The sequence below is a fragment of the Schistocerca americana genome, chromosome 1, assembly GCF_021461395.2.
Source record: "Schistocerca americana isolate TAMUIC-IGC-003095 chromosome 1, iqSchAmer2.1, whole genome shotgun sequence".
Taxonomy (NCBI): Eukaryota; Metazoa; Arthropoda; class Insecta; order Orthoptera; family Acrididae; genus Schistocerca; species Schistocerca americana.
In genome coordinates this window covers 608,371,709-608,399,095 of record NC_060119.1, presented here as the reverse complement: position 1 = coordinate 608,399,095, position 27,387 = coordinate 608,371,709, and the positions used below count along the sequence as shown (strand labels likewise).

The following is a 27,387-nucleotide window of genomic DNA, read 5'->3' as shown; positions in this document are numbered from 1 at the left end:
CATGACCCGTGACAGTTACGTACATTACTAGTGCTGACTGCAGGAATGATCACTTCATCCAGTACACACAGTCTCCACACACTTGGATGTGCATCTTCCTGTCCACAGTATCTCATCTCATCTAGCATAATCTTAGAGTGACCACAATCTATAATTGCCTGAGAAGCTTTCAAAAAGTCCCATCCGAGAATGACATCATGACTACACTCTTGTAAGACGATGAATTCTAAGGGCTGTGTATGGTCACTTATACCCACATGAATGGTACATCTTCCTGTTGGTTTTACATATTTCCCATTAGCCACCTTCAGCAAAGATGTTTTGCTGTCGGCAAATATGGTTTTCTGCAACTGGTGATGGTACTTCTCCAAAATGACTGAGTATGATGCTCCAGAGTCCACAAGAGCTTTGGCTGAATGGCCTTCCATGAGGACATTGACGTAGTTTCCTATCATTTTTATAGTGATCGACAGCGGACAATTTTTCTCACCTCCAAGGAAGGTCGCTCCCTTTTTTTTGTTCACCTTCGTTGTCCCTGAGTTGGCATCAGCTAAGATTGGTCTGTTGTCTTCTGGCGTGGGCATCATCAAATATCCACCGCCTTTCTTGACAATAGTGCACCACATGTCTCGGTTGTCTGCAGTGGGAACACACTGGTTGGGTGTCCTGGGTCCTCCAGATATCAGTCTTCCTTGGTGCTCAAACAGGCTCCTCATGCGGCATTGTAAGAATGTAACTTCACCTGGGTCTCAACTTTTTCACCATTTTAAAGGGAAATGAAGGATGAGAGATTGGGTTCAATGTCTGTTCCACTTCCTCCCTTATGACCTATTGAAGCATCTCGGTTTTTTGCTTGCCGTCCAATCCAAGTGCCTTCTGAACTTCCTCTTTCACTACCTGATGAAGAACACTTGTGAAATCAGTTGCTTCCTCCATCACAGACTTTGATATGATGTTTGGAAGCTGTTCAAACTTGTTGCATGTAATTCATTTTTGATGCATTGTCTTGATATACTGGCATCATTTTATGAAGTTGTCTGCTGTCGAAACTTCCTTCAGGAGTAGGGCTTGATACATGTCCTTAGCAACACCCTTCATGAGATGTGCAACCTTATCTTCCTCCTTCATTCTAGGATCCATTATTTCACACAGCTCCAAGACGTCTTGAACATAGGATGCTGTAGTTTCTCCTGAACGCTGTGCCCTGTACTTTAATTTATCTTCAGCCTTGCACTTCTGTCATAGTGAGTTGCCGAAATACTTGCTCAGTTCCACCTGGAACACTTCCCAGCTTCTGAACTTCTCCTCGTTGTTCTCATACCATTGCTTGGCAGTGCCCTCCAAGTAGAAAAATGGGTTAGCCAAACACACAGTGTCATCCCATTTGTTAAATTTGGCTATACGCTCATATACCTTCAGCCACTTATTTGGATCTTGGCCATTGTCACCAGAGAGCTCGGAAGGATGTCTCATGTGGTGGCACACTGTTGCTGTCATCATAACGTCCTCTTCTTCTTCTGTCTCCGGTAGATTGCAGTTTGTTGAATAGGGCTTGAACTCGGGTTTCTCGCCACATAAACAGTGGCTCTGTCGTAGCCTGATGGGAGCCACTGTGTAATCGATAATGTGTACTATCACAAGTTCCAATACCCAGCACCTCCACCAGAATAATGTCCCATAGAAGATGGTGTAATTAGATGAATGACGAACACTAACTTCACTTAACAAAGGTTTATTCAGCACTTGAACATACAAGAGTGCGGAGCAAACTGCCTCCAGCTAGAACACATACAGTATATACAGGGTGTTACAAAAAGGTACAGCCAAACTTTCAGGAAACATTCCTCACACACAAATAAAGAAAAGATGTTATGTGGACAAGTGTCCGGAAACGCTTAATTTCCATGTTAGAGCTCATTTTAGTTTCGTCAGTATGTACTGTACTTCCTCAATTCACCACCAGTTGGCTCAATTGAAGGAAAGTAATGTTGACTTCGGTGCTTGTGTTGACATGCGACTCATTGCTCTACAGTACTAGCATCAAGCACATCAGTACGTAGCATCAACAGGTTAGTGTTCATCACGAACGTGGTTTTGCAGTCAGTGCAATGTTTACAAATGTGGAGTTGGCAGATGCCCATTTGATGTATAGATTAGCACGAGGCAACAGCCATGGCGCGGTACGTTTGTATTGAGACAGATATCCAGAATGAAGGTGTCCTGACAGGAAGACGTTCAAAGCAATTAATTGGCATCTTAGGGAGCACGGAACATTCCAGCCTATGACTCGCGACTGGGGAAGACCTAGAACGACGAGGACACCTGCAATGGATGAGGCAATTCTTCATGCAGTTGACGATAACCCTAATGTCAGCATCAGAGAAGTTGCTGATGTACAAGGTAACATTGACAACGTCACTGTATGGAGAGTGCTACGGGAGAACCAGTTGTTTCCGTACCATGTACAGCGTGTGCAGGCACTATCAGCAGCTGATTGGCCTCCACGGGTACACTTCTGCGAATGGTTCATCCAACAATGTGTCAATCCTCATTTCAGTGCAAATGTTCTCTTTACGGATGAGGCTTCATTCCAACATGATCAAATTGTAAATTTTCACAATCAGCATGTGTGGGCTGACGAGAATCCGCACGCAATTGTGCAATCATGTCATCAACACAGATTTTCTGTGAATGTTTGGGCAGGCGTTGTTGGTGATGTCTTGATTGGGCCCCACGTTCTTCCACCTACGCTCAATGGAGCACGTTATCATGATTTCATACGGGATACTTTACCTGTGCTGCTAGAACATGTGCCTTTACAAGTACGACACAACATGTGGTTCATGCACGATGGAGCTCCTGCACATTTCAGTCGAAGTGTTCGTACGCTTCTCAACAACAGATTCGGTGACTGATGGATTGGTAGAGGCGGACCAATTCCATGGCCTCCACACTCTCTGACCTCAACCCTCTTGACTTTCATTTATGGGGGCATTTGAGAGACTCTTCATGCTCGTATTGTGGATGGCTGTGATACAATACGCCATTCTCCAGGGCTGCATCAGCGAGCGCATCAGGGATTCCATGCGATAAAGGGTGGATGCATGTATCCTCGCTAATGGAGGACATTTTGAACATTCCCTGTAAAAAAGTGTTTGAGGTCATGCTGGTACGTTCTGTTGCTGTGTGTTTCCATTCCATGATTAATGTGATTTGAAGAGAAGTAATAAAATGAGCTCTAACATGGAAAGTAAGCATTTCCGGACACATGTCCACATAACATATTTTCTTTCTTTGTGTGTGAGGAATGTTTCGTGAAATATTGGCTGTACCTTTTTGTAACACCCTGTATACAGCTACAGAACATTCCAGTACAATGATTCTTGACATTTGTGGATACTTCTAGAATGTACTCGAACCGAATATAGAAATTAAAATTGTACAGTCCAGGTGAGTTTTGAACTTACGATCCTCCATGCAACAGTTTAGTATTATAACCACTACACTACGGTGCCACTCAGCTTCTTCTGCGACAATATACATGGTGTTTCAGAAGTGATGGTCAATATTCAGGGATATGACGGGAATGATAATTCAAAACAAAAAAGTCAATTAAACATGGGCACTAAAGTGCATACATTAACAACTGTGAGCAATTCTTGATCTTTATACTGTGAAACCAATCTCTCCTACTGCAAGCTCTTTGCTTTTCACATTTTGGAAAGTGGGAAAAAAATGTCCAGTAAACATGTGCTCTAAAATGCGTACCTGAAGAGCTAAGAGCACTTTTTCATCTTTGCTACTTTGAAACACAACTCTTCTACTGAACAAGTGCCAATAACTACCACTGCCCAAAATATGGAAAGCAAAGAGCTTGCAGTAGAAAAGATTTGTTTCATAGTATCAAAGATCAAGAATTGTTCATAGCTCTTACTAGCCCATGTTTACTTGACTTTTTTGTTTCAAATGCTCATTCCTGTCACAACCATGAATATTGACCATCATTTCTGAAATACACTGTATAGTACAATTTTATAATTGTTTAATTAATTGACCAATTTACAATAGCGTCACATCAATTTAATTTATGCTTATTTCAATTGCACTTAATGGTTTTCTGTATCTTCTTTAGTCCATGAGATAATTCCAGTTTATTAATATGCTAATTCTTGCATAAATAAAAAGTACCCTTAAATGTATTGCTTTGTTACATTTGATACACGAATGAAACCCACTTTTTAATTTTTTCTTGATAGTGGTTATAGATTTCTCAAATAACAATCATTTCAGATGGTAATTAGCCATTACTACCATAAATTGGGGTTATTTGAAACATTTTTGAACTTCCTCTGTGTCTAGTTTTTTCACTTTACAAAAGTATTGATTTAATTAGTTCCAGGGCACAGATGCCATTAAAGTGAAGATACTGCAATAAATTTTTTTAAAATAATTTCTTTATAATGACTTTTTTGTACAAAAAATGCTGATGTTAAAAGTTTCCCCATGGCAGGGTGGTACTTGAAACACCTCTACCTTTTTACTGAAAACTTTCAGTTTTGCAAATTTGATTTTTTGTGGAATACTTGCAACAATGTACTAAATACAAAAAAGATGTGTAATGTATTTTCATCTATTAAAATCCAAAATTGAGTAAAAATGGAAACAGTAATGAATAATTCTTATTGACATACGTTTCAAATACTGTACATGAGGGTGAGATACAGTAGAAAGTGCAAAATAATGACAGAGTACTTAAAAATTTACAAACTTATATTTGCAGTGGAAAATGGCAATGTCCTCTTATTTCAAATAAAGAGGTAACAACATGGATAACATTTTTTTGTGGTAATGGAGCCTATATCTTCTTTCGGGAATATATACAGTATATGTAAGTTTATTTTGTTGACTTTCTCATGAATTTCATACCTGTCTGATACCATTAATGCATTGTACCTGAGCCACACAGTGTTTCAAAGTCAGTTTTTTGTTCCTTCATCATATTTAATCCACACCAAGATTAAATCATTTGGATTTAGCTGACTGTGGTTAGTATTTTCAGTGCTTGCAGTTGCATGTGTTGTGTGCCGACAGAACTGATCTTCAGTCTTGTCCTGGTAGTAGTATTCTACATTTTCATGCTCAGGAGAACTACTGCTAAGGTCTATGTCACTGCTAGGGGCATATGCAGAATAATCATGAGTATTATTGTTAGTGTCACTGCTGGTACAAATCACCTGTGGTTTATTCTCTTCCCTCATTTTATTAGTTCTCTTGACCTGGTGTTGCACAGATTGAATTTGTTGCTTCCCAGGAGGGTTAATCAGTCTCTTCTTCTTCTGTTTACCCTGATTGGAAACAGAAGGCTACAGTTTTTTTGTGTCAGTATGCTATAGTTGCTGAATGACCTCCACTGACACACTTCTCCTTCGTATTATAGTAAGAAGCTTCCTTGTGGGCTGCGGTTCTGAGCACTGACTGTCTGAATGGTTACGTAATTCAAGTACCATTACAAAGTCCAGTGAAATGAGATTTTTATTCATCTTGTAGCAAACAGTTTTCAAGGCATTTGATTTGATGTATTGGTGACTGCTACAACTCTGCAAGTAAAACTTGGATATGTGCCATGGCACCAGCATGCTACCCTTTGAATATTTTTCCAATAGCATTTGCACAAGCCAGACAACAGAGGCCACCCGTGGTGGGCCACATGAGTTATGCACATGGCACAACATTCACCATGCCATCTGCTGGAGCCCTTCTCTTTATAAACACAGTGCAGTAGGCATTTGCTCTCATCAGCAACTGCTTGTATCAATAGCTGAATTGTTTCTATGTTTGTGTCTACAATCTCAACTTTTGTTTGCTTCTCTCAGAAGAAGAATAAACTTTGTTTCACTTTGGCTAAGCTGTTGTTTGTGTCTTACAATATGATACACTCCTGGTGTATGCACTGATCTGTGAGGTCTCAGCTCTCTTAAACTCCTCCAAAAATTCTTTTAAGCAGCTGGACCGAGATTCCTCATGTGTAGTCTCTTCATTTCCTTTTTTACCTGTGTCATACATCTGTACCTCACAGACTATTCCTGAAGGAAGTTTCGACAGCAGATAACTTCATAAAATGATGCCAGTATATCAAGACAATGCATCAAAAATGAATTACATGCAACAAGTTTGAACGGCTTCCAAACATCATATCGAAGTCTGTGATAGAGGAAGCAACTGATTTCACAAGTGTTCTTCATCAGGTAGTGAAAGAGGAAGTTCAGAAGGCACTTGAATTGGACGGCAAGCAAAAAACCGAGATGCTTCAATAGGTCATAAGGGAGGAAGTGGAACAGACATTGAACCCAATCTCTCATCCTTCATTTCCCTTTAAAATGGTGAAAAAGTTGAGACCCAGGTGAAGTTACATTCTTACGATGCCGCATGAGGAGCCTGTTTGAGCACCAAGGAAGACTGATATCTGGAGGACCCAGGATAACCAACCAGTGTGTTCCCACTGCGGACAACCGGGACATGTGGTGCACTATTGTCGAGAAAGGCGGTGGATATTTGATGATGCCTGCGCCGGAAGAGAACAGACCAATCTTAGCTGATGCCAACTCAGGGACAACGAAGGTGAACAAAAAGATGTGGGTGCAGGAAGATGTAGGTCACCATCGCCGCAAGCTGAGAGGACACTCCCCAACATGCCGAGCAAGGTCTCCATTATCATTTAGAAGCTCCAGATAATCACCTAGCTGCTGCAACCTGGAAAACTAATGGGAGCGACCTTCCTTGGAGGTGAGAAAAATCGTCCGCTGTTTCACCTTTTGGCAGGTTTTCCAAAACCTTAACTGTATTCAAAGACATAACCCCACATGATCTTCAAACCTTGCAATCTGATTTTGCTTAGATGAACCATCTTTTTTCTAATTCAGTCAAATATCTCTTCAGCAGATGAGGGAACAGTCTTTTGGAATGAGTCCTCTGTACTTCATCTTACATTCATCAAGAGTCCTCCACCAAGACCTCTTAAGAGGCCTAAAATATACTGCAGCAAGAAGTTGACACAAATGGGTACTGTTTGGTGGAAGTAGAACAAAACGAATGTTGTTCTCTTTGCACAAACTGATAACTGTCAAAGAAATGTGGTTGCTAAGATTATCACCAATGAGCAATTTAAGAGACTGTCAGTTAAACTTCTTTAAGTATGGCAAGGCAATGCTGCAAAACCAGTCCTCAAAAACAATGACATTGGACCATCCATTCTTAGATCTATTGTAGTGTGAGCCAGTAGAGCCCACTTCAGTCCCTAAGTTATACAGGTGTTCATCTTTGAATCAAACATAACCTGGTAGAAGAACTCCAGAGGCTGAACCACTAATCACTATGGATAAACTAGACTGTTATTCATTCTGGATGCTTACATCCCCTGTGAGTAATAACTTTTTTCCTTTGTGACTCATCACTCGTGATTGTTTCATCATAATTTACAATTACACCTTGACCCAACCCTTGCAGTGATTCTCTCAATTACTCAAGATATTCTACAGTCATTTCAGCAGTCAGAGCTGCTCTTGCTTGAGTTATATTCTGGCACAAACACTCTGACAGAACTGATCAATGTCTATCAAAGAACCCTCTGACCCAATCAATGCCAGGTATAGTTTTTTTCTAAAACACTTCTCTATAATCCCTCTTCAATCTAAAAACCCTATTACAATGAGACAAACATCTAACTGAGTTACTGGAAACTTGCCAGCTTAACTCCCTCTGCAATACATCTTTAATCCTTGGCAATCGATATTGTTGACCAGCCAACATTTTTCATATGTTCACCATGTAATTCTCTACTTAGAGTTTCTGCAGAGATTCCATGCAGCTGTGCTGCCTTATTCAATGAAATAACACCACTCTGCATTTACTTGAAAGCTAGATGTTAGATTTCTTCAGAATACCTTCTGTATTTTAGGGCACATGTGGTAGTTATCTACACTCTTGGGATCTTGGGCTAAAACAAAAGAAAGAAGTAAAATAACCATATTCCATGTAATATAGTGTCGAATGGTGTTTACAGTTATTGTGTGAAATTGTGTGTACAGTTCAGCCTGGGGTAACTTGAAATGTATAGGGATACTTGAAACACCCATTTCAAGTTACTTACACCTGCCATTAAAATTTAAAATGAAAAATATATCAGAAAGATGGAGAACTAATGAAAGTTTACTGCTATAGCCATTTTGACAATAAGTGAGGTTAGGCACCTACACAGTTTCACTAACTTTACTCTTTTGTATTTAATTCTACAGCAGAAGTTTGCAGGGGTTAATTTTTGGGTTAAGAAATGTCTCTATGACTGAAATTGCTTAAAAAAGTTTATAACAAATTTATTCCAGAAATTGTCTGAACATACAACAAATGAAGTACACCACAAATCAGTATTGTCAACCATGTAGAAGCAAAGCTTGACACTAGCATTTCAAGTAACCCCACCATTTTAGGTTACCCATTTTGCAGTATGTTTCAAGAAGAAAATGTGCATTCATATTAACCAGTATGTGAGATACAGCTTATATAGCCACAGCATATTTTGTATCAGTATATTTGTCATATTGTGTGATTTGCATTACTTCTGTTGTATACAGTTTACAAGTAATCATTGTAAAGTCTTGTTTCTAAGTTTTATTCCAAATTGTGTTAAGATTCTGACTTTCTGGTATACTCTTCTGATACTGCTCATTCTCCTCTTTACATAGTTATCTTGTCATATTGATAATATATGTGGATCAGAAGTTATAATAAAAACACTTTAATTCACAAATTCATATCTTTGTGTGCAAATTTTTCATTAATGAAATAGCCTATGAATGACTGGCTATAGTCACAACGTCCATCTCTTAATAAGGTTTGAGATTCTGTTGCCCATTATTTTCATTGTTCAACAGTGTGAAAGTCTCCTTCCTAAAATGTATTTTGGCACTGTCTGTATGTTACATGCATATGTGACACCACCATAATCAGCTTTTAAATTCTCAGGCTCCAGCCATCCAGTCACTGAATTCAAAACCCACCATTGAGCACCAGTTTCAAATACATCACTGCCACATGATCTTGATCATTCTCTGATCAATATGTGACAATACATTATGTGTATGATTCAGCAAGGAGTAGGAAGAGGTTTACAATGAGAAAACCTTAAAAATTGTTTTGATAACCTGCTGTTTGTCACTAACAGATTTCAACTCCTGTGGAAACCAACTGAAAACACATACTGCAGACTGCTGCACAATTTTTCTACACAGTGTTTAAGGGTGTGCTCACTATGTAAAGATTGTTCCAGAAAGTATTACCTCCATAACAAACTGCAGTTTTCAGCAGCAATTTTAGGGCTCTTTTGGAAGATTGGATTATCGTCAATCACATCATAACACTGGATTATGGTCAACTCTTCCAAATCATTGAAAAGTTACAGGAAATACTACAAGTGTGGAAGCTTCAGGCAAGAAACCCTGACAGTGTTAGTTCTGTGGCTACTGTTAAATAAAGCATACAAGGTACACAACAATTTAAGAGACTGTTTGCCAGTACAAGCTGTAAAGTGCAAACTAAGGCTAGAAAGAAGTTCCAACAACCCTACCACAACAGCGGTCAAAAATTAATTATGATTGTAGTCTTGCTCACGCTGCTAAATATTGCATTTTCGGGCAACAACAAAGTTATGTTATGTGGCAGGTGTCATTAGAGTACAGTTAATAAAGTCATTTCATGAAGTAATGGATAAACTAGGCACTCATCTTTTCGTGTTTCCCATGCTGATCTCGCTGGTCTCATTGTGAACTCATGGCTCAGTCGTCGAAAATCTAGGTGGTGATGATTCCAAGCTCGGATGCAAAGAGGCCTAGGTGTTATACTGCGATATTCAAAAGTTTTATAGATATGTTTCATAAACCATTCTTGAAGATTAAACTTTTGCAAGTTAGCACAATGGTGATGTAAAAAAGTAATCAGCACTCTGAATTTAAGTTACACTTCTTGTTTATAACTTTTGTTGCAATATCACTTCACAATATAAAACACACTTGAAAATATCTTCCTCACTGTCAAAGTTCACATTTCATTAACTGACTACAATTTGTTTCTTTTCAATATGATGACCAAGACTAAACTTTTCAATAACTGCTTATGCGCCCAAAACTCAGAGTTACAAGTATGTCAAAGATCATAGTGACAAAAGAAAGAATACACATAAGGATAATATCATTGTGATATAAACATATCGATGTATCAAAGTACCTCTACATCAATGAAATCAAATCTGAATGTTGTCTCAGAAATATGTTAACTACTTTACAGAAACACACTAGAATACTGCTGGTATCGAGAGGTTGAGGTGAGATGCCACAATGGTTACGTAATTCAAGTACCATTACAAAGTCCAGTGAAATGAGATTTTTATTCATCTTGTAACAAACAATTTTCAAGTCATTTGATTTGATGTATTGGTGACTGCTACAACCCTGCATGTAATACTTGGATATGTGCCATGGCACCAGCATGCTACCCTTTGAATATTTTGCCAATAGCATTTGCGCAAGCCAGACAACAGAGGCCACCCGTGGTGGGCCACATGAGTTATGCACATGGCACAACATTCACCATGCCATCTGCTGGAGCCCTTCTCTTTATAAACACAGTGCAGTAGGCATTTGCTCTCATCAGCAACTGCTTGTATCAATAGCTGAATTGTTTCTATGTTTGTGTCTACAATCTCAACTTTTGTTTGCTTCTCTCAGAAGAAGAATAAACTTTGTTTCACTTTGGCTAAGCTGTTGTTTGTGTCTTACAATATGATACACTCCTGGTGTATGCACTGATCTGTGAGGTCTCAGCTCTCTTAAACTCCTCCAAAAATTCTTTTAAGCAGCTGGACCGAGATTCCTCATGTGTAGTCTCTTCATTTCCTTTTTTACCTGTGTCATACATCTGTACCTCACAGACTATTCCTGAAGGAAGTTTCGACAGCAGATAACTTCATAAAATGATGCCAGTATATCAAGACAATGCATCAAAAATGAATTACATGCAACAAGTTTGAACGGCTTCCAAACATCATATCGAAGTCTGTGATAGAGGAAGCAACTGATTTCACAAGTGTTCTTCATCAGGTAGTGAAAGAGGAAGTTCAGAAGGCACTTGAATTGGACGGCAAGCAAAAAACCGAGATGCTTCAATAGGTCATAAGGGAGGAAGTGGAACAGACATTGAACCCAATCTCTCATCCTTCATTTCCCTTTAAAATGGTGAAAAAGTTGAGACCCAGGTGAAGTTACATTCTTACGATGCCGCATGAGGAGCCTGTTTGAGCACCAAGGAAGACTGATATCTGGAGGACCCAGGATAACCAACCAGTGTGTTCCCACTGCGGACAACCGGGACATGTGGTGCACTATTGTCGAGAAAGGCGGTGGATATTTGATGATGCCTGCGCCGGAAGAGAACAGACCAATCTTAGCTGATGCCAACTCAGGGACAACGAAGGTGAACAAAAAGATGTGGGTGCAGGAAGATGTAGGTCACCATCGCCGCAAGCTGAGAGGACACTCCCCAACATGCCGAGCAAGGTCTCCATTATCATTTAGAAGCTCCAGATAATCACCTAGCTGCTGCAACCTGGAAAACTAATGGGAGCGACCTTCCTTGGAGGTGAGAAAAATCGTCCGCTGTTTCACCTTTTGGCAGGTTTTCCAAAACCTTAACTGTATTCAAAGACATAACCCCACATGATCTTCAAACCTTGCAATCTGATTTTGCTTAGATGAACCATCTTTTTTCTAATTCAGTCAAATATCTCTTCAGCAGATGAGGGAACAGTCTTTTGGAATGAGTCCTCTGTACTTCATCTTACATTCATCAAGAGTCCTCCACCAAGACCTCTTAAGAGGCCTAAAATATACTGCAGCAAGAAGTTGACACAAATGGGTACTGTTTGGTGGAAGTAGAACAAAACGAATGTTGTTCTCTTTGCACAAACTGATAACTGTCAAAGAAATGTGGTTGCTAAGATTATCACCAATGAGCAATTTAAGAGACTGTCAGTTAAACTTCTTTAAGTATGGCAAGGCAATGCTGCAAAACCAGTCCTCAAAAACAATGACATTGGACCATCCATTCTTAGATCTATTGTAGTGTGAGCCAGTAGAACCCACTTCAGTCCCTAAGTTATACAGGTGTTCATCTTTGAATCAAACATAACCTGGTAGAAGAACTCCAGAGGCTGAACCACTAATCACTATGGATAAACTAGACTGTTATTCATTCTGGATGCTTACATCCCCTGTGAGTAATAACTTTTTTCCTTTGTGACTCATCACTCGTGATTGTTTCATCATAATTTACAATTACACCTTGACCCAACCCTTGCAGTGATTCTCTCAATTACTCAAGATATTCTACAGTCATTTCAGCAGTCAGAGCTGCTCTTGCTTGAGTTATATTCTGGCACAAACACTCTGACAGAACTGATCAATGTCTATCAAAGAACCCTCTGACCCAATCAATGCCAGGTATAGTTTTTTTCTAAAACACTTCTCTATAATCCCTCTTCAATCTAAAAACCCTATTACAATGAGACAAACATCTAACTGAGTTACTGGAAACTTGCCAGCTTAACTCCCTCTGCAATACATCTTTAATCCTTGGCAATCGATATTGTTGACCAGCCAACATTTTTCATATGTTCACCATGTAATTCTCTACTTAGAGTTTCTGCAGAGATTCCATGCAGCTGTGCTGCCTTATTCAATGAAATAACACCACTCTGCATTTACTTGAAAGCTAGATGTTAGATTTCTTCAGAATACCTTCTGTATTTTAGGGCACATGTGGTAGTTATCTACACTCTTGGGATCTTGGGCTAAAACAAAAGAAAGAAGTAAAATAACCATATTCCATGTAATATAGTGTCGAATGGTGTTTACAGTTATTGTGTGAAATTGTGTGTACAGTTCAGCCTGGGGTAACTTGAAATGTATAGGGATACTTGAAACACCCATTTCAAGTTACTTACACCTGCCATTAAAATTTAAAATGAAAAATATATCAGAAAGATGGAGAACTAATGAAAGTTTACTGCTATAGCCATTTTGACAATAAGTGAGGTTAGGCACCTACACAGTTTCACTAACTTTACTCTTTTGTATTTAATTCTACAGCAGAAGTTTGCAGGGGTTAATTTTTGGGTTAAGAAATGTCTCTATGACTGAAATTGCTTAAAAAAGTTTATAACAAATTTATTCCAGAAATTGTCTGAACATACAACAAATGAAGTACACCACAAATCAGTATTGTCAACCATGTAGAAGCAAAGCTTGACACTAGCATTTCAAGTAACCCCACCATTTTAGGTTACCCATTTTGCAGTATGTTTCAAGAAGAAAATGTGCATTCATATTAACCAGTATGTGAGATACAGCTTATATAGCCACAGCATATTTTGTATCAGTATATTTGTCATATTGTGTGATTTGCATTACTTCTGTTGTATACAGTTTACAAGTAATCATTGTAAAGTCTTGTTTCTAAGTTTTATTCCAAATTGTGTTAAGATTCTGACTTTCTGGTATACTCTTCTGATACTGCTCATTCTCCTCTTTACATAGTTATCTTGTCATATTGATAATATATGTGGATCAGAAGTTATAATAAAAACACTTTAATTCACAAATTCATATCTTTGTGTGCAAATTTTTCATTAATGAAATAGCCTATGAATGACTGGCTATAGTCACAACGTCCATCTCTTAATAAGGTTTGAGATTCTGTTGCCCATTATTTTCATTGTTCAACAGTGTGAAAGTCTCCTTCCTAAAATGTATTTTGGCACTGTCTGTATGTTACATGCATATGTGACACCACCATAATCAGCTTTTAAATTCTCAGGCTCCAGCCATCCAGTCACTGAATTCAAAACCCACCATTGAGCACCAGTTTCAAATACATCACTGCCACATGATCTTGATCATTCTCTGATCAATATGTGACAATACATTATGTGTATGATTCAGCAAGGAGTAGGAAGAGGTTTACAATGAGAAAACCTTAAAAATTGTTTTGATAACCTGCTGTTTGTCACTAACAGATTTCAACTCCTGTGGAAACCAACTGAAAACACATACTGCAGACTGCTGCACAATTTTTCTACACAGTGTTTAAGGGTGTGCTCACTATGTAAAGATTGTTCCAGAAAGTATTACCTCCATAACAAACTGCAGTTTTCAGCAGCAATTTTAGGGCTCTTTTGGAAGATTGGATTATCGTCAATCACATCATAACACTGGATTATGGTCAACTCTTCCAAATCATTGAAAAGTTACAGGAAATACTACAAGTGTGGAAGCTTCAGGCAAGAAACCCTGACAGTGTTAGTTCTGTGGCTACTGTTAAATAAAGCATACAAGGTACACAACAATTTAAGAGACTGTTTGCCAGTACAAGCTGTAAAGTGCAAACTAAGGCTAGAAAGAAGTTCCAACAACCCTACCACAACAGCGGTCAAAAATTAATTATGATTGTAGTCTTGCTCACGCTGCTAAATATTGCATTTTCGGGCAACAACAAAGTTATGTTATGTGGCAGGTGTCATTAGAGTACAGTTAATAAAGTCATTTCATGAAGTAATGGATAAACTAGGCACTCATCTTTTCGTGTTTCCCATGCTGATCTCGCTGGTCTCATTGTGAACTCATGGCTCAGTCGTCGAAAATCTAGGTGGTGATGATTCCAAGCTCGGATGCAAAGAGGCCTAGGTGTTATACTGCGATATTCAAAAGTTTTATAGATATGTTTCATAAACCATTCTTGAAGATTAAACTTTTGCAAGTTAGCACAATGGTGATGTAAAAAAGTAATCAGCACTCTGAATTTAAGTTACACTTCTTGTTTATAACTTTTGTTGCAATATCACTTCACAATATAAAACACACTTGAAAATATCTTCCTCACTGTCAAAGTTCACATTTCATTAACTGACTACAATTTGTTTCTTTTCAATATGATGACCAAGACTAAACTTTTCAATAACTGCTTATGCGCCCAAAACTCAGAGTTACAAGTATGTCAAAGATCATAGTGACAAAAGAAAGAATACACATAAGGATAATATCATTGTGATATAAACATATCGATGTATCAAAGTACCTCTACATCAATGAAATCAAATCTGAATGTTGTCTCAGAAATATGTTAACTACTTTACAGAAACACACTAGAATACTGCTGGTATCGAGAGGTTGAGGTGAGATGCCACAATGGTTACGTAATTCAAGTACCATTACAAAGTCCAGTGAAATGAGATTTTTATTCATCTTGTAACAAACAATTTTCAAGTCATTTGATTTGATGTATTGGTGACTGCTACAACCCTGCATGTAATACTTGGATATGTGCCATGGCACCAGCATGCTACCCTTTGAATATTTTGCCAATAGCATTTGCGCAAGCCAGACAACAGAGGCCACCCGTGGTGGGCCACATGAGTTATGCACATGGCACAACATTCACCATGCCATCTGCTGGAGCCCTTCTCTTTATAAACACAGTGCAGTAGGCATTTGCTCTCATCAGCAACTGCTTGTATCAGTAGCTGAATTGTTTCTATGTTTGTGTCTACAATCTCAACTTTTGTTCACTTCTCTCAGAAGAAGAATAAACTTTGTTTCACTTTGGCTAAGCTGTTGTTTGTGTCTTACAATGTGGTACAGAGATAAGATGATTTACAATAAGAAAGATTTTCAAGAGAAATATGAAACTTTACATTATTTTATGTACATTCCTGAGATATTGGTACATGAAAACATACTGCAGCTTCCAGTATACAGAAACAAGATGTATAGTTACCTTATTCAAACTTTGAAACTGTTCTCAATGAATTTTTTAACAGAATAACAACACTTTTCCATCAGAAGAGTAAAGAGGAATCTTTTCAGTGTATCAGGCTCCATGTTAAAGATTTTATTCCCCTTTATTACCCTGTGAATTTTTAACCCCATGTACTCTGGTATCAGGAATGTGTCAGGAGTTTAAAATTCTCTCTGTGGTGAGTGCTGTAGTTGTGGTTGAAAGAGAAACAGCTTAAGGTACGCTGATATTTATATAAGAATAACGAAACTTTGTACATGTTAAGGGAGTTGCAGTGGTGTCTTGTGTTTTTGGCACCTGCCAGAATACACTTTGCAAATGCTAAGCTGTTGAGTTTATTTGCTAGGTAGTCAGTGCATACCTTCCAATTTAAATTTTTATCAAGATTTAGGCCTAAGACTACATGGTTTGCTTCCGTGATATCCTGATCACTGTAAGTTACCTATATTTCACTTAATTATAATACTTAGTTTCAGTCCATTTCGATGGAACCAAGGTTCAGGTATTTATAAAGTATTTTTGACACATTCTGGAATTATTTCAAGCATCTCTTTTTCAGATAGAACTGATGTATTGTCAGCAAATAAAACTGACTGAACATCAATAGCAAGTGGTAGAAAAGGAACAGATATGGACACAATATAAAACCCTGTGGGACTCCTTGGGAAATTGTTTTCCATCTTGAGGTGTAATTTCTTGAATTTGAAGTTCCAGTTATTCTTTAGGTTTCCTATCTGTTAAGTAAAGTTGTACTATTGTGAAAAAGAGCCCCTGGTTCCATGCATCTAACAAGAGAAAATCCAAACGGAATGTGACAGTATTATGAAAAGGATAATTGCTACTCATCGTACAGCAGAAATGCTAGGTACAACAAAAAGACTGTCAGAAAATGAGCTTTCACACAATAAGGCCTTTGTCAGAGATAGAACATACACAGGTTCTGAGGCCAGCAGCCAGAGGCAGCGGCCATGTATGTATGAGTTGTGTCTGCATCTTTGGGGAAGGCCTTGTTGGCTGAAAGCTCATTTTCTGACAGTATTTTTCTTGTGCCTTGTGACTCAGCATCTCCACTAAATGGTGAGTAGCAACTATCCTTTCCATAATATTGTCTATAATTTGTGAGGAAGTAGGCAGTGGTTTAGGCCTTTTTGCTCTTATCTAATGTGTAACATATTTTTTGAGGAAATGCATCGATGACATTTATGGTGCATTTTTCCTGCTGGAATTTTTAAATTTATTCTGCTACAATCTTTTCAAATGCTTTATAGAAGACTGGCAGAAGAGAGATAGGGTAGTGATTCTCCATATCTTCTGTTGATCTCTTTCCAGACAATGGTTTTAACTCAGGATATTTCATTATGTTTGGAAAACGTCCCTGCTCAAGAAATTGGTTTATAGTAACTGACAGTGGTTGTGAAATGATATTATGCACATTCTTGATTGAAGAAGTGGGTGTTTCATCCCACCCAGATGAGGTTTTCTTTTTAAAGACAGTATTTCAGTTCCCACATCCCTTTCGGTGATTTTTGTGAAATTGTTAATAAGATGCATTTTGGTTGGTTTCCAAGCTTAAGAAAATTGCTTTTTCTTGACAGGCTGCCATATTTACATCCGATCTTGCTACATTTAAAAAGAATTTGTTGAAAGAATTTGACATCTGATCAGGATTTATTACAATATCATTTTAAAGTCTAATTTTCAAAATCAATTGACTTTTGACTTTGGCTCCTAATTATGACTGAACAACTGACTACATTGCTTTTGTCTTATTTCTGTGTATGAGGATAAATCCATTATTTGGCATTTTTCAGCTGCCACTACAATTCCTCTGGATACAGATTTATAGCGTTTGATGTACATCACAAAATTAGAATTTCATGTGATTTTAATTCACTGTATAGCTCTCTTTCTGGCTCTAGAAATTTTTAGTTCTAGGTGTAACCCACTTAAGTTTACCTTGCTACAGTAGGAAGAAATATCAGTACACTCCAGGGAACATAATGTGCAGTGGAAACAGAAGCATTAAAAACTGGCCTCACAGTAAATGAAAACAAAGCAGAATGTATGATAATGTCACAAGAACACCTAAAGATATAAACATCAATGGGAAATGCTTCAAAGGAGTGGCCCTATTAACAAATGATAACACTATTGGAAAGGCTGTAAGGCAAAAAATACAAGAAGGAAACAGAGCTTACTTTGCAAATATGCAACTTCTCAGTAATAGCTTTGTCCTAAGAAAAACAAAACTACTAATATATAACTCCTTAGTGTACCCAGTTATCACATCTGGGTCAGAGGTATGGATAGTGGCAGAACAAGACAAAAATGCATTAAGAACCTTTGTGCGGAAAATATTACACAAAATCTGTGGTCCAATAAAGAAGGAAGAACGCTGAGAATACACTATAATGCCAAATTACAGGTATTAATACAAGGTAGGCACATAGTAACATTTGTGAAATCACAGTGAATACAATGGCTACAACATGTGGAGAGAATGGCAGAGGTTAGAATTCTAAAGAAAACGATGGAAGGTGTGATCCATTCAGCTAGGCAAAAAGGAAGACCTAGAAGAAGATGGACTGATGATGTAATAGTGAATCTCACCAGTATGGGAGTCTGAGGGTGGAAAAGAGTGGAAAACAATTAGCAAATGTGGAGGAAAATCATTGAAGAAGCCAAAGCTCACCAAGGGCTGTTGTGCAACCAAAGAAGAAGAAGAAGAAGAAGAAGAAGAAGAACTTGCCATAGTTTATGGTGCTCCAACTTGAAACATTTATTTTATTGGGAATAAATGCATATTACTTTTGCAAAATTCCTTTTTATATATCCTCCTGGATGCATTAATTTAGCTGGGTTTGGTGAACAGAATTGAATGATCTAAAATATGTAGTTCTAAGCAGTACTTATTTGCATTTTCAAGTTGGCAGTTTGTATTAATTTTATTAATGCAAATAACTGGTCTGCTCTTTGTCCTAGTGCCATTGGAAAAGCTTAACTTGAAACCAGATTTCTGATTTGAGTCATGAAATTTTGTGGAATCACTGCTCACAACTAACATATTTAATTTGAAGTCAGCTGCAATCACAACTTTTTGCTTGTTTTCTTTTTGAAGGTATTCTAGAATGCATTGGAATTTACCTAGAAACACTTTTGTTACAGCACATCCACAAATTATATAAATTGCTATGGTCAATGTATTCAGAACACTTAACTCTGCAGAACAACTCTCACTGCTAGTCACATGGGGGAAATATCAGAACTGGGACAGAATTCTTTGACTGGTGGTTACTGGGTAACTAGTATTTCTAGGTCAGGTACAGGATTCCATAATGTCACCCGTGTTATGCACTAGGAGAAAGGTCTTGGTGAAGGTAGACATGTTGTATTTGGAGGTGCAAGAAATAATTTGGACCACATTCTTTATTACTCAGTTTAGGCTGAAAATATGGATGATATTTTGAGAACCTCCTTAGGCTAATGTAAATATCATGCAAATTTTGAGCAATACAACAAGCTTTGGATAAAAGACTCTGTGAAATGTGAAGGGTCAGTCAGAAGAGAGGGACATCTACTCACAAGTTTGACTGATACATCATCCATCATCTGGTCACCTCAAACACAGTATAATCTAAATATAAATTATGGTCATAAGAGGCTACTTGGTCATAAGAAGCTACTTACGTTGTTTATGGCCTATAGCAAGTAGAATGGTGAAAACAGTATCCATTCCATCTCAGTGTTATCCAATAATTTCACTAATCCCTTTTTATGGCAGTGTCTTTCAAAAAATAGAGCTGCAAAGTAAATATAGTAACAGCTAAAACAACTGCTAGAAAAGTGAAATAGTGCAGCTTGATATATCCATCACCTTGAAATATCCTTATTTGATAGCTTTCATCAAAACAAAAGGAACTAATTGTATAACAAAGATGGACTTCTATTATTTCAATATAAATTACAAATCACAGGAATCAAACACACAAACAACTTAAATTAGAAGGAACACATAGAAAATGTTGTGGGAAAGGCTAACCAAAGACTGTGTTTTATTGGCCGTCACTTTGAAAATGAAACAGATCTACTAAGAAGACTGCCTACACTACACTTGTCCAACCCCATTTAGAATACTGCTGCATGGTGGGGTATCCTTGCCAGATAGGATTGACAGAGTACACCGAAAAAGCTCAAAGAAGCGTAGCACATTTTCTATTATCGCAAAACAGGGGAAAGAGTGTCCCTGAAATAATACAGGATATGGAGTGGACATAATTAAAACAAAGGCTTTTTCGCTGCAGTGAAATCTTCTCATGAAATTCCAATCACCGACTTTCTCCTCCGAATGCGAAAATATTTTTTTGACAGCGACCTACGTAGGCAGAAATGATCACCATAATAAAATAAAGGAAATCAGAGCTCGTACGGAAAGATTATTTCTGCGTGCTATACATGATTGGAACAGTAGAGAATTGTGAAGGTGGTTCAATGAACCATCTGCCAGGCTCTTAAATGTGGTTTGCAGAGTATCCAAGTAGTTGTAGACCTACATATATGATTAAAAAGCTCATATCACACTGTTGAAGTAGCTCTTGTAAAATAAATTGGGGAGTGGTAATAAACAAGAGGATTCAAGGCACTAGATTTACTGTGATAGACACTATGTACATCACCAACAGACATTAATGTCTAAAAATACAGCCCCTAAGGAGACTCCGAAATCATTATGCAGATAGTAAGAATTGGTAATTGTTCTGGATATGATATTTTTTCCAAAAAAATCATGACAATCTTATGCCAACTGTATCTACCCATAATCTAGGAATATTTACTGATAAATATGTAATGGCAGCACCTGGCTACAAAATGAAGAAAATTTTCTTTTAAATGTGCTACTCCTTACAAAATAAGTTATGGCAGAGATAAAGAAGACAAAGTAACCTATTGGCATATTCTTTGTGATTTTGCTAAGGCCTTTCATTGTATGAATCATAAATCATTGTTTGGGAAACTAAAATATTATGACACAAAAATGCAACACCCTTGCAAGCATGGATTCTTTATGTCATAACAAGCTTAATAGTTAATTTTTTTATTATTATTTAATAATTTTCCAGATTATTCTGTTGTTTATTCATGTAGTTTTTTTCTTGGAGTTGAAATGGAGGTGGTGGTTAAGAATGAATGGAGGATTTTGCAGTAATTGCTAATTAGAGTTCTTAGCGGAGGTTTGTCATGCTCACATAGTGTTTTAATTCAATATATTATCCATGCACCATTCTTGCTAATGCTAATTTTACCCTCATTCGTTGTAGAATTCAAATGACTATGTTTATGATGTATATTTTAATTTAATCCACAGCGAATAAATGATACTGGAGTTTCTGGATCTTCTTCTCTACAACCACATTTTTATTTATTGCAATATATTTCCTATTTTCTCTTTCACTGATAAACTGCATTCTTTTGTTACATACACTATGTGATCAAAAGTACCAAGACACCCCTAGATGACCGCTAGATATTGTGACAGGTGGACCTATCAGTGTAAAAGGAGCCATGGAGTATAGAGAAGTGGTAACAGCAGAATGGCTCAGTCAGGAGAGCCCAGTGAAGTGACTTTGAATGTGGACTACTTTTTACTGGATGTCATCTAAGTAACAAATTAATCAGGGATATTTAAAGTCACTTCAAGCTGCTCAAGTCAACTGTTGGTGGTGTGATTGTGAACTGTAAAAAAATTGCTTGAAATTATTGAAAGGAATAGCTCGTGAGTTCCAAAGTGTACCAGCACAATGACTGGAAAGTGCTTAGGGAGTTAGAAAGATTGGGGTACAATGGTCAAGTAGCTCATCATAAGCCTGGCATTTCTGTAGCCAATGTTAGGGAATGCTTGAGATGGTGTAATGAGTGATGTCATGGCCAATGAATGATTGCAAACAAGTGATGAAACATGCCACACCTTGTAGCAGTCTGATGAAATAGTTTGGATTTGATGAATACATGGAGAACATTATCTGCCATCTTGTGTAGTGCCAACATTGAAGTACAGAAGAGGCTATGTTGTGGTAGGGGGTGTTTTCCAGGGTTTGTGTGTGGTCCCCCTTATTGCAATAGAACTCTGTACTTTGTTAGGCCAAGTGTTATGTGCGTGCACACACACACACACACACACACACACACACACACACACACACACACACACACACACACACTTTTATCATGCACAACTGTTCATTCATTCATGATGGTCTGTAGATCCCATCAAGAAGGAGATCCTTCACGGATATGGAATGAGTACAGCATATATTAAAAAGTGACAAGGTGATAATAGAAACTAAATCTGTTGCTCCCTCCTTAAGAGAACAGCGTCTCGGTGTTACATCCTCCTAGTCTGTAACGAGTCATCGGTCCTGCATACTCTGACTCCCGATGATGATTGATGTTCGCCCTGGTAGTGATCTTCTTAGAAGTTGCCTTGCTGCTACAGTCTTCATCACCTTTCGTGATATTTGTTTACAACACTGCCAAACAAGACACTACAGGATTTATGCCAATTTTCCTGGTGCATGGGCGTGAGGTGACGACAACGATGGACACTGTGTTTCCGTTACATCCTGATGATGTGGACAATGACTACATCAGCCAGGTGTTAACGAGAGTTGAGGAAGCTCAGCAGTTAGCTCGACTCTGCACGCTTCAGGCTCAAGAAAATTATCGCCGAAGGTTTTACGCGAGCCACTGCCCTGTTGTTTACCAGCCTGGTGACCTCGTCTGGATCTTCACTCCTGTTCAGAAGGCTGGTCTCTCTGAGACGCTCCTCAGGCCTTACTTTGGACCGTATAAGGTTGTGAGACAGTTGTTTGATGCTACTTATGAAGATGAAGAATTTGATCCTGACACAACACGACGAAAGATCAGAGATACAGTCCATGTCCTTCAAATGACTTTGAATGCTTGGTGCTATTAAAAATCATGCCATCTAAATTTAATCAAGTAAATGAGAAAGAAAGCTGCTACTTTGAAAACAGCTGCTGCTTGCCCAAATATATGAGGCACTTTCGGGAAGTAGGTGTACTAGATTTTTTAAATATATTTTTTAGAAATAGTGTAATTGAAAAAAATTAAGGATATTATTGACACTTCTTGTTGTCTATTTTTTCATATAATTGCCAAAGCCATGGCACAAGCTTCTGTGTGACCTCCTCAAATAATGCTCATGCCAGCTCCTTCCCCCACTTCAGAACCTCTTTCTGCACCTGCCATCAGTTGAAATTTATTTCCACTCTTGTGTACCTTCAGAGAGATGAAAAGATGATAATCTGATGGCGCCAAGACAGGTAATCCTGGAGGTGGTTCAAAACATCCCACCCAAATGAGCCCAAGAGCACATTAGTGGCTAAAGCTGTGCAAGGACGTGCATTATTGTGCAACAAACACACTCCTCTTATCATCATTCTCCTCCTTTTGTTATGAACGCCCCTTTTGAGTTTTTTAGGGTCTCACAATACCTGCAGCACAAATTCAACCAAAATGATGCCTCTTTGCTCCCAAAACAATGAGGTCATGATTTTTTTGACCAAAATTGTGGTTTTGAATTTTTTGGCAGATGGGGAATTCGTGTGACACTACTGTGGAGGTAGCCTTTTTGTCTCAGATGTGTAATGAACCATCCACATTCCATCTCCAGTCACAACAGAGCTCAGAAAATCCTCACCTTCCAATCCAAGTTGCTCAAGAAATTACCGGGTGCTACTGACCTGATTTTTCTTGTGCCACTCTATCAGCTGTTTTGGGACCCATGTAGCACAGTTTCCAGTATCCCAATGTTTTTGTGAGTGTCTCATACAAGAGAGTTCTGGAGAGTTATGGAAACATCGCAAAATTTCATCCACTGTTCAGCCAGTACTCTTCATGAACAGTTTCCTTGTTTTTTTCACCAACTCATCAATCAAAATAGAAAATCTTCCACTCCTCTGTTCATCATGAACATTTTCTCTACTGCACAAAACTCCTTAAACCACTTAAACACACTCATTCTGTTCATAGCACTTTTATTGTAAATAGTTTTGATACAAGAAAAATCTTCAGTAGGTGTCATTCTTTCCGCAAGTGGGAAGTGGAACACAGCCTGTAGCTCGCACTTGGCAGGATTTCCTACCAACATCTTTCATGCAACTGGACACTACAATGTGGGTTTAAGTACTACCATGTTCCTGTGTTGCTTGTTCTGGTCAGAGGATCCCCCTCTACCACTCACTGTTGCCAACCCTCAAACAATATGTGGTCACAATACACTTATTTTCTGAACATTCCTTGTTTTATAGAGATGTTGATTATCTTGAGATTAATATGTCCTTGACTACAGTGGTATTTAAAAAAATATGCTTACATCTGTAACTACTGAGTTCAGTTTACAGTACATTACTACTTGTCATGCAGCTAACAGAACTTCTCAGTCCTTGAAACTGGATATTCACAAATTTGTAAAAAGAGCGGCTAGTAAGGTCAAAGCGTATATAAAAATTTCACTACTAGGCCATTTTGGACTGGTCTTCAAATTCTGGGTAGCATGGTTGTAGAAGATGAGCAAAATTTCTCAATGAAGGCATGCTATGGAATTTTTCATTCGGTACTCAAATTTCATGGAACTTCTTTACACAATTTTTCTCTCCCTTTGAAACCTATGCTTGCAATATTATTATTAAGATTCACTGTTTTTCTGTTAATCCCACCACATACCTGTAACATGAAAGACAGGTATGAGTTTACATGATCAAAGAATGGTGTAATCAATAGCTGTTTGCAATGTAAGTGCTGCAATCAATCTTTTGAGTCTGGTTATGTACTAAAGAAAATACCTATGTGTTATCCAGCTACAGCTAAGTTCAAATTACTATCTCTGCTACCAGAGACTTTCACCCCACCTCCACCAAGGGAGAACCATACTGCCCTTTCAAATATCTAAATAAGTTGAGCCAAATGATAACAGAATAAGTTAATATAAGACACCAAAGAAAAATAGTTTCTCCGCATCCAGGGAAATGATTAAGAAGAGAAAGAAAAAAATCAGTAGTAGTAAATCTGAATGCCATTCATTTGTAGTCAATCTTACCTGCAGTCACGAATTCCTAAAATTAACTATTCGTTGTGTGAAGGTTTTCTTGTTCTTTGCGCAGTTTCATTTTTGTATGTTCCATTATTTCACTCTCACATTGCTGAATCCAACTGCTTCCACAACCATCTCTGATGTTAGAGCACTCATTTTCTCTTGATAGATAAAATACATCAAGTTTCACATTTGTGTGAACTGGATTACCAGTGATGTTTCTGATTCATCCTGAGTTTTACAATTAAGATCACTCTCCAAACTCTTTTCTGGACCCCCCACTTATAACCAAATGATTTTCTTTCCTGTGTTCTTGCCCAAAAAAGCCCTTTATTTGCTTAGAATACTAATTACCTTGTGATAATCACTTAAAAGTTCTCCACACCAGGTCCTGACCTCCCCCCCTTTTAATGATTAGCGCTAGCAATAAGGTTTTCTCAGTCTACTTAACCCTCTTCTTTCAAATCTTGGCTTGCATTTATGCTTTGTACTAACAGTTTGCTTTTGAATTTATTAGCTTGTATGATTGCTTTTGTCCATTGTCTCCAAAACCATGAAACTATTGGAGGTATTTAGATTGAAGCTGCCAAGCTTGCAGCATCTCCAAAATCTTTTTACTGATTTGGAAGGATTGACTATAATTAAGTCCTCTGATTTAGCCCTAACATTACTACAGCAAACTGCAGCTCATAATTTTGTTAATTATTGTTACTGACAAATAAGCTGTAAGATTCAGGATTAGTTGTTCATTTTCCAACAATATGTAGCATTAGTGCTAATCACTGCAGCATGGCTGTGATGGCTTGTTTGAAAGAAGTTTTCCCATTATGTTAGGAGAACATATCTGAACATCATCATGGTAAATTATAGATTGAGAGTTCTTCCTAGGAGGCAACGCACTAGAGAAGGTTACAGTAAGTGGAAGAGAAAACAGATGCAATGATAATTGTTATTTCTCAGAAAAAGCCAACCATACACAGTGCTGGAAGGACAATCTGTGTAACTACTGTCTTGAAGTCAACCTTGACAAGGTTTTTGAGGGGGCTGGTTGAAAATTTATTCGAATTTAAGTTGGGGCCTTTTTGAGTACCCTGCAGGCCACAGAACAGGCACAATAATGTTCTGGAGTTACGTATTTCTAAGGCTATAATTATGGTCCAAATGGACCACGAGACATAAATTAAAGTGTGAGAACTAGGGGGGGGGGGGGGGGGACAAGATAAAAAAATGGTCTTGATGGGATTGGATTGAAACTATGTTGTTTTCGTAGATACCAGAGTTTCTGATTTGATATGACTGACTCTCATACCTATGAACTGTTATACAGATAGTTTCCTCCCTACAGCTTCACTGCCATTTTGAGGAATACCTAGAGACAGCTATTTCAAAATGGTGAGTGTTGTTATATGTTCTGTTCCTGTGGTCAGGTCTGTAGAGTGTTCTGAATTGCAACCAGAATGTTACAGAGTTAGTGTTAGTGAATAGGAGCTCTGACTATTTAAGCTTACCTCACGTGTCAGACCAAATCTGGCAACCTTTTTTTTCACAACTTCACAAGTACTAGAACCTATGTAGGACATAGAGCCAATTATTAAACTTTCCTTACTGTTATGGTGTAATTACATTGCATAGTTAACATGCCCATGTTGTACTTTCCATGGATCATGTACAGTGGGAACTGCTGGAGGAAAGGATTGTTTGAATTCTCTTAGTTCTTTCCATATCTGTCTCATATTGTGTGATGCTCACAAATCTAGTACATTCTTTATTCCACTCAGTTGTCAACATTTTTGACATTAGTGTAATGTTGTTTACTATTATTATTATTAACTGAATTCTGCTAATTTTTCTGCCCCACCACTGTGCTTTGAGTGGTTTATGCTTCCTGTTAGTGTAAAGTATGATTTATTACTTATTTTTTAATATTCCCATGCACATTACAAGTTTTTGATATTTTTCTAAATGTATAAGAAACATCTTTGCCTCCACCTTTGTGTTTTCATGTTTGTGTAGTAGTTGATAGCAATGTTCTTCTAAGTAGATTGTAAGAATTGTTTATTTGTTTCATGGAACAGTTAGGTATTTGTGGAAGGACAGGCAGTGGTAAATCGTCACTTGTAATGTCACTCTTCCATATGGTTGAAGTACATGAAGGCACTATAAAAATTGATGGCTTAGATATATCATTGGTTCCTCTTCAAGTCCTACGATCAAGGCTGTCAGTCATTCCTCAAGATGTGATTATGTTCAGTGGATCAATAAGGTAAGTTAAACATTCTTTTTTTTTTACAATTGTATTGACCAACTAAGATCGCATTAACAACTTCAGTTCCTCTTCTTCCTTTGTTGATGTTTGATATTTTTCCAGTGTTCCCTCATTG

At 37.9% G+C, this 27,387-nt stretch overlaps 1 protein-coding gene across 1 annotated transcript in view; it reads left to right on the top strand.

Moving 5' to 3' along the window:
- LOC124607240 (ATP-binding cassette sub-family C member Sur) overlaps window positions 1-27,387 on the top strand; it is a 410,012-nt gene that overhangs the window by 345,296 nt on the left and 37,329 nt on the right. Inside the window, exon 24 of the mRNA XM_047139518.1 lies at window positions 27,082-27,269. Coding sequence (XP_046995474.1) covers window positions 27,082-27,269 — 188 coding nt within the window. The remainder of the gene's footprint in view (window positions 1-27,081; window positions 27,270-27,387) is intronic.